This window comes from Ischnura elegans, chromosome 10, assembly GCF_921293095.1.
Source record: "Ischnura elegans chromosome 10, ioIscEleg1.1, whole genome shotgun sequence".
NCBI lineage: Eukaryota > Metazoa > Arthropoda > Insecta > Odonata > Coenagrionidae > Ischnura > Ischnura elegans.
The window spans coordinates 26258879-26268065 of NC_060255.1; the positions used below are offsets into that span (position 1 = coordinate 26258879).

The 9187-nt window shown below is 34.9% G+C and overlaps 1 protein-coding gene across 2 annotated transcripts in view; it reads left to right on the forward strand.

Annotated features, from left to right (window-relative positions):
• Nucleotides 1-6919, forward strand: part of LOC124167369 (phosphatidylinositol 3-kinase catalytic subunit type 3) — a 54635-nt gene extending 47716 nt beyond the window's left edge. For both annotated transcript variants that reach the window (XM_046545384.1, XM_046545385.1), the window contains 5 exons: nt 654-775; nt 890-1104; nt 1901-2050; nt 3328-3571; nt 6320-6919. In XM_046545384.1, the coding sequence (XP_046401340.1) occupies nt 654-775; nt 890-1104; nt 1901-2050; nt 3328-3571; nt 6320-6551 (963 nt within the window). In that variant the 3' untranslated portion in view covers nt 6552-6919. The remainder of the gene's footprint in view (nt 1-653; nt 776-889; nt 1105-1900; nt 2051-3327; nt 3572-6319) is intronic.
• Nucleotides 6920-9187: the final 2268 nt, after the last annotated feature.

Here is a 9187-nt window from a genome sequence, read left to right on the forward strand (position 1 = left end):
GTAGTTGACCAGCAATACTGCTAGAAATCTCTGCCCAGCTTCGGCATGTGGCCTTGAGCTCTGGATATTTCCCCCGATTGACGACAGGCAGGATGGCACACAGTCTTCTCCCCTTCTGGCATTAGTGTTTCAGATCTTTTGTGTATACTCTGTCCCCTCTAGATGGGTAATCATAAAGTGGAATTGTGCCTAGGGTTATTATATTGGGTATATTATTAACCCCATTATAGGATTAGGGTGCCAGAGTTATTCAGTGTGGTTTCATGTATTGTGTTTGGGATGCTTTTAGACATTTTCTGGCTCGAGAAATAAACATCCTGCAACAGTTTTTGAAGAGCTAATATTTTTGCCATCACCAGTAAAATAGGTGCTCCTGTTTATTTTCAAGTGAACTAGTTATGCACCCCTTTGAAGAAATATACCTCATATTACTAACTGCATACCATCTGCGTGACATCTAGGCCTCTCCACATACATATTTTTTACATGCTAATCGTAGTAACTTTTACATTACTGTGCTTATCACGTGTTATAACGACAATCTCTCCTATATGCCACACTCACTAAAATGAGCTTCCACTATATTTCCTAATAATTATGATTTATTACTTTTTTTCAAGCAAATAGTCATGGAATTCTTTTTATTTATTTAGACTGAAAGACTTCAGGCACTCCTGGCTGATCCTGATTCGTTTAAGATCAATTTTGCAAATTTTGAACCATTGCCTTTTCCGCTTGATCCTGATATACAAATTAAGGGAATAGTTCCGGAGAAGTAAGTTGATAAACCATTCATATCTGTATTCCTGTCATGAATACATTGTTGGACTTGAGACACATGCGAATGTTCTGAAGAGAGATGGTAAGATAAATGGCAATTTACTTCTAGGGCTACGCTCTTCAAGTCAGCCTTAATGCCATCAAGACTAACATTCTGTACAACAGAGGGCAAAGAATATGTTGCCATATTTAAAAACGGAGATGATCTTCGCCAGGATCAACTTATCCTGCAAATAATCACTCTGATGGATAAGCTACTTAGGAGAGAGAATCTGGATTTAAAGCTCACCCCATACAGGGTTTTGGCTACCAGCAGTAAGCATGGTATGTTTTCTGAGTGAAGATGTAATTAAGAGTTTCTATTCCTATAATAATTTAGCCAATTTTAATAATTTATTTGCTTATAGTATATGACCACGGTGAGAAACATTTTTATTAAAATTTTCTATTGAGGTCAATAAGATGAATTTAATTTTTAATTTTTGAATCTCTTAAGAGTTGGATTCTCGCGTTTAAAATATCTGTTATTCAGAATTTATAATTTGCTATAGTAAAAATAATAGCACTACTAGATCAGAATTTTTGGATTTTTGTTACCATCTAATTCCTTATTGAATACATTGTGATGTGAAACTATTAGAGTATTCAGAGAAAAATGTCAATGTTCGTATCATGCCAATCATAAAAAAATAATTGAAAATATCCCATTCTCCTCTGCTACGTGCATTATTCAAATTTTATATGCACTAAGTTTTTTTCCTTGATGATTGCCCATAATTTTACACGTTTTCCAAATGTCGTGTGGTTTCAATTGTTAAAGTTTGGGAAGGTGAATAAATAATTTTAGTTATTTTATGCTGTCATCCTGTAATTTACTATGTTTTAAAGTTATGTTATTACTTACCTCATTTTCTTTGTATCTTTTAAAAAAATATTTCCTTAGCATTTAGAATGAGATATTATTATTGTTACCTAAGTTATATATTTCTCATGATCCTTCTGCATTAGTTGAGCTTATAGATAACATACTTGCCATTGCCAATTACTTCTCTCTGTTGTTCAATGACATTTTTTAACTTGGTAATACAGTAGCTAAGGGAATTTGTTGTCTTAATTTTAGGTTTTCTTCAGTTCATTGAGTCAACTCCAGTTGCTGAGGTGTTAGCCACTGAAGGTAGCATTCAGAACTTCTTTAGAAAGCATCATCCTTCAGAAAATGGTCCGTATGGCATTACCAATGATGTCATGGATACATATATTAAAAGCTGTGGTGAGTCGCAAGTGGTGGTTTATATTTAAATGGTATTATGAAACAATTTCTTCATTTTAAAACAAATGGTTATTATGAAAAAAATATCCCGTGATGTTCAGCTTTTTATTTATACTAGAGAAGAGTGTGTAAGTACTAATGTAATTGTGTGTCAATTATGGAAAATATTCACAGTGAATTAATCTGCTAATATTATCATATATATGTCTGTTGATTTTGGTTCATTATTCCTTCAAATAAATTGTAATTTGTCATAAAAAGTAATTCTATCAGCATTTGTATAATTGTTACTAAAAAATATGGTTTAGAAATAATTATTCAATTGAAAAAAGTTCATTAACAGGATTTAGAACATATATGCCATGTGGAAAAAATATTTTTATATGAAAAGCATTAAAAACGTAATGGCTATTTCTTTTTAGCTCAAATAATGTTGTGGTTAATTAATAGACTGGGGAGAAGTCACAGATCTGGCAAAGGGAAAAGAGGGGCCTAGGGGTGTCCATTATTGGGCTTAAGATTCATTGTCTTATCTTTTCCAGCCACTTGTTTATTTGGATGAGGTAAAAGTGGACTCTTTTTATCTTCAGTTTACTTTAATTTTGAAAATCAAGTTATTCTGGCCAACAAAACATATTTGCATCTTTTTCCTTTCCTTGCATTGCCAATACAGTCTCCCATGTGTGTTAATTTGCCAATGCTATTGAAAACAGAGAATACAGTAAAAATGTTTCTTTTCACTTAGATATAAGGGAAAGAGTGTACTCTGTGTAGCAATGTACAAATTGAGAGTAAGCATAATTTTTTAAAGGAGATCCTGAAAATTAAGCTACAAACTGCCTTTCTATTAATATTTGAATTTGAAAAGTAAGCAGATACCAATGTTATATGAAAGATATATTATGGATATTGCCCACATGGGAGAGCTGTAGATAGAGAACTTGTGAGAAAGTATCTCTACGTAATGAGGGCCAAAGCTGTAAACCCTCATCCTCAACCTGAAAATGCTTGCAGGAACGGCAGCAAACCTGTTGTCATTTTGACCACATGAACCGATGTGGTAAAACCTGGAATAATTGAAGAGACATGGAGGATTCTGATCAAAGACATGTTAAATTAATTTTTCTATATGGAGTTTTCATGTTACTTTTACCGGTGGGAGATGGATGGCAGTTTGATTGTTCAATCATATTTTTAATTTGTGTTCTGAGTTTTTAAATTACTTTAATTTTTCTTGATGAAAAGGCCTAAAATTTTGATTTTGCTTGTTTTTATAGCTGGTTATTGCATCATCACCTACCTGCTTGGTGTTGGAGATAGACATTTGGATAATCTTCTTCTCACTACATCTGGAAAGTTATTTCATATCGATTTTGGGTATATCCTGGGTAGAGATCCGAAACCTCTCCCTCCTCCTATGAAACTTAGCAAAGAAATGGTGGAAGCAATGGGAGGCATCAATTCAGAAAATTATCAAGAATTCCGTAAGCAGTGCTACACTGCATTCCTTCATCTGCGCAGGTAATCTTTTCTCTTTTAAGTTTTCAGGCTTATGTTTGTCAGTGAAATGCATTTTAATGGGTGCTGCGAACCTGAAAATTTTAATGCTATAAAGTTACTTATATTGATTACATGTGCATGCTTTAATGAGATTATTTATTAGTTGTGTCTACTGAGCAAGTTACCTGAATTAGTATACAAGGCTATCTTAATTATTATCTCCTAAAGTTAGTACTAAAAAGAAGATCATTGAAATATTAAATTAATAATGAGGTGTCAATCTGATGGACTGGATTATTAATCAAGACATATTGTTGTGTGTTGGTTATGTAAAGTATGTATTGTTCTTTATAAGTTATCTTATACTACCTGATGTAATTTTTGTTTTGTTAGGTAATGCATGTGAACATAAGCTCTTATGAGGTGATCATTAAGGCACCTTCCTGTTGCAACGCACACACGTCGCGAGAAATGAATTGATGAGAAATAGGCTGTTAGGAGTGAAAAATAACAGAACAATAGGGTTGATTTCCAACAGTATAAATACATTTAATATGCAAAGTAAGCTATAGGTACACAATACATATAATACTAAGTTGCCTGAGGTTAATTGTAGTCTTGAAGTTGGGAAAATGCCGGGCACGAGGAGTTCCTTCCTTGTTCGAGGTCTGGAGCAGAGAGAGCGAGCCGGCCGGCTTACAGCAGAGCCGCCGCGGTCGAAGCAGGCGTGAGAGGGGAGGTGAAGGCAGAAGAGGGGAAACAGGTTCACTCTGACGTTTCACCTTACAATTGGAGAGGTGGTGGCGGAGAATAATGGAAGTTCACACATGGCATAAAGAGGCCGACACCGTTGATAAATTCACTATAAATTGAGGAGGACTTCACTAGACGCGAGAATCAGCGGCGCGCAAGAATCAAGCTGGCTCGACGTACTCGAGCGCTTCGCGAGATTGGGACTCATGCGCTTGCGAATCGTCTCCTCATGATGAAGTCTCAGAGGGATTAAGTCGCGGAGAGATTAAGACCCGAAGGGATTAAGAACGTGCCCAATCATGGCACACTGTGTATTCATTGTAATCACTGAGTTACAGTTGAGGACCTCACATCCGGAAAGCCTGGGACCAAAGGGTTTCTGGATTTCCGGTTTTTATAGATTTCTGGTCTTCAGGGCCTTCCCAAAGGTATTTCCCATTTTTATTAACTCCTCTTTGATTTAAAGTAGGACAGGTGAATTTTCCATTTCTCTAAGTCATATAATCAAGGAGAGTGAAGCTGATGACTTGTTTCATCATTCGTATTTTTACATAGCGAAGGGTGTGCATGTGGTCACTGATGACATATATAGGTAGATGCTTATGTAGCAAAGTAAGCTGCGAGCTGTTCCGGATTTCTGGGTTTCTGGATTCTGGATTTGAGGTCCTCAACTGTTTAATTTTTTCTCCTTTTTTGCTTGATATCCATATGACCCTGCCAAATGAAAATTCTGGAAACCCAACTAAGATACTATTGCACAAGTTTAATTATCCAATTTCGATCTATAATAGTGACATACGTTGACAAAATTCATTTTTAAAGTTGGGTTTAATTGAATTGTAGCGTCCAAAAATTTCTTTTGCTGGTAGTTTTAGGATTATGGATGGGATGTGTTCCTGATTAATGTTGAAAAAGTAAGATTTATAATTGCCATAGAAACCTCTTTACGTATTCCTGGATTCCACATTTTCCATCATTCACTGTTTTCTTGAGCCATATCAGTCATAAATTCTTTTACTCATTATTATTACCCTGCCTTGATTTTTACCTCTAGAAAAATGCCAAAAGTTGTTTTAACCCATACAATTGGATTCTAATAAATTTCAATACTAGGTGCTTCAGCTCCATCTGAAGTAGCCTTACTAGCTTACGCTTTGCTGTTATCCTGATATCCTTTTTTTAAACTAAACCTGTATAACATGATCATTTTTTCGGTCCATCTTGAGTGGTAGCTCCAGTGGTAGCTTTTCAGGTACCATGAAAGCAACCACTTGACACATCATTTTTTGAACCATGTGATTATAATTATTTTTCCATCCCTTTTCTCATTGCTTCTTCCCTTGCTTTCTGTATTTACAACTGTCGTTCCATGAAAGCCAAACATTACTTTTTTTGGGATGCTCTAATGCTGTATAATCCTGGAGTGGATGTATTGTTATGTGCTGTTTGGAAAGTTTAAGGAAAAAAATAGAAGGAAAATATTTGGTCCTCAGAATTTTCGAGAAGTCCTTAGCATCAAACATTTTTTGGTAGACCAGCAAATAGGGCCTAGCTCAAAATCATCTCTGAAGTTTGCCATACAGGTTATATTGCTGGGTGAAAAGTGTTTGAAATACTCCTCATAGGATTAGTTAATCCTGTTAATGGTCTAATTTTAGCTCAAATTATGAATGGGATGATAGTTATTTTTCAAGTGCTTATATATGGTTAATTCTAAATCTGTTGTGTAAATTAAACAACTCAGGGATACTTTTATCATACAAGAGTTATCTATAATTACACTTGTGAAGGCAAGGCCAAAGCATTGCTCATCCATCTCTGAAACCTTGGTTACTATGAACCGTGTATAAATGATTTCATGAAGCTTTTTGCATTGGGACAAGTCTCCGTTCTGGTATTCCAGGTTGCAAGGGTCCATGCAATCACTCAGAAAGTATATTTGAGGCTCATCAAGGCTTGAAAATGTATTTATGTTACATTCCATTGTGTGAAGACTTTTTCTTACGTTTATTTCAGGCATGCAAACCTCATCCTCAACCTTTTCTCTCTAATGGTGGATGCTAGTGTGCCTGACATTGCTCTTGAGCCAGATAAAGCTGTGAAAAAGGTGCAGGATAAGCTAAGACTGGACTTAGGCGATGAAGAGGCTGTTCATTATGTACAAAATTTGCTTGATCTCTCTGTTACTGCTGTGATGCCAGCACTGGTGGAACAGTTTCATAAATTTGCCCAGTACTGGAGAAAGTAGTGATGGTTTAAGGGGTTGAGAGGACTTTTGCACTCTGCATTTAGAGATTTAGCAACGCCATCATGTGTTAAAATAATCATTTAAATGTACAGTATTTACTATACATGTTACATTTAAATGTACAGTATGTTGGAATTGTGCTGTTATTTTGCACATTGAATTTTTACATACATACATTTTATATACAAGTGTCATGCAAGGTAAACTTCATATTAATTACATGGCTGTGAAATTTGATTGTTGGATGATAAGGTTCACAATTAAATAAAATTCACCTCATCTGTTGAAGGTTACTTACTACTACTGATAAATTTTAACTAAAAAATATCCAGTTATTTATTTTATGCTTTATCTTTATATATCTTATTCTTTTATTTTAATATGATATATTTTCAACTATTTAAGCTGTTAATTTTAAATGTCTCTTCTTCTTTCAAATTTAGCTATTTTTATAGTTAGTTTTCCCTTTGTATTTTGGTGTCAATGGCAGAAGCATGATGTTATTTTGGGGAATGGTTTTTAGTCAGTGCTGTTAACTCAGTCAGATTATTTAAAAAGGAATCCTTTATTTTCTGATGTAGGAGAGAGTTAAGGTTATTTGCAGCTATTTTCACCTCATGAAATGGTATCATTTCCCTCCTGATTTTTACACATTTATGCATAAAGTGATGGTACATTGTACTAGTTATTGCTGTAAGGTCATGTGAACATCAAAAATGAAGAAGCAATAATTACAAGAAGTATTCAGTTGATGTTTTTCTCGTGAAAAATGAAATATACACTCACATAGAATTTAGTAATTTAGTATTCTTAATCAGGCTGTTCAGGTTACGTCATAGTCCTTATGATGCTACCTGAATTGTGAAGGGATGGAATACGATCTTCAAAGTAGCCAACTTGTAAGTGATCATATGGTTTGGTGTCCAACTTAGCCTTTTGTCCATACTGGATTATAATGGTTACCCTATGTGCCATTACTTGCCTTCATAATGTGCTAGTTCTTGTGGAGAATAATGTTCTTTGAATTGCTGAACTTTGTTTTGGTGCAGGTATTATAAACTATACATGTATATAAACTTATAAAAACTTTGTAAAAATTGTGGTTCAAGACTGAATTATCTGTGTATATTTTATCCGGGGAAGTTCTTACCTGTTCGAAGAGTGTATGCACTGTTTCAATATTTCATCTCAGGAATATTTCTGCTTCATGCATTCTTTGAAAGGGTTTTCACCTATTAAGCTGCTGATAATACATGGGACCCATCATTATTCCAGGACTAGCTATGCTGTTTAGACTCCCAATGACTGAAACCAAAGATATTTGTTTGTTGGAAAAGTATGTCAAAATGCTTGAATGAATGTTTTTATTTTTTCTGATGAACTGTCTAAGTAAAAGTTATATCAGTTTAACTGTGTGTTAAAGTAGCTTGAGCAGTCATGGGGCAGTATTTATTTTATAAAAATGTTTAAAAACAACTCTTCCTTCATGTGGATGGGGAAATATATCGGTATGTGACTTATATAATTTAACCAGTTATTATCTTCATTTCACTGCCAATTTTATTTATGGCTGGTGTCTACTTCTGTGCTATTTTGTATACAAACTATTCAATAAATCAAAATGCTATGGTTATGTTTCTATCCTCGCCTCTGGGAGGGAGTTGTGGAGATTGAGTTAAATACGCTAATTTTAGTGATACAGTTGTTCTAAAGTGTCTTTCCATCAAATGTGAATCGGCACCAATTATTCAACTGCCTATAAACACTGCTTCAATTGCTCCGTATTTGTAAAAGAAAGTAATAAAATTTGTTGCAAATTTTATTCTTTTCAGTTATATAACATGTCACCTATATTCAGCAAAAAGGACACTTACTCTTTTACCCAAATCTTTGGTGTCAAGCTTCCAGAAAAAAATTGCATTTAATCTACGTCCCCAGTCATTGTTTTTCTGAGGAAGAAAAATTATATGAAATAGCACTCCAGGAATACATAATTTATCAATGAAGGTATTAGTTCGTGTTCGTGTTTTCCTCAATGATGAAATAGTTATCAGCTGTCTCTCACTTCCTTTGTGTAACCATCCAATCAACTCTGAATGAGAGAGAGCAAGTGAGTGGAGAACATATCTATGAACTTTTAAATAATGGGTCCAGTCTTAATTTTGTAGCTTTGTGGATTAGTCTGGATTCAGTTGAGGACCCCATATGTACTTTGAATCCTGAGATCAAAATATTTCATCCATAAATCTGTGCTGTATTTGGGCTAACAAGCTGAAAAATATTTGGGTTAGTTGGTTTTTTTTTGCAACACACAGCTGCTCCCGAAAGCCATTAACAATGATGCCTCTCGCTGTGAAAGCCTACATTTCTAGTTAATTGGCTTTTAATGCAAAATTTTTATGATTTATAGCTCCGCTCAATACCTTTGCATTTTACCCCCACACCAAACGAAGCACTCCCGCCCCCACCCAGCTTACCTTCCCAGCTTTTCCTTCCGTGAACTTAGTCACACAATCCAACCACTCTCCCACCCTCTCACCTAATCCCCCCAACCTCGCCCCGTATTATCTTCCTTCTCAAACCTAGCACATATAAATTGAGATTTTTCCAGTTAATAGATTTGTACTCAAGAATGA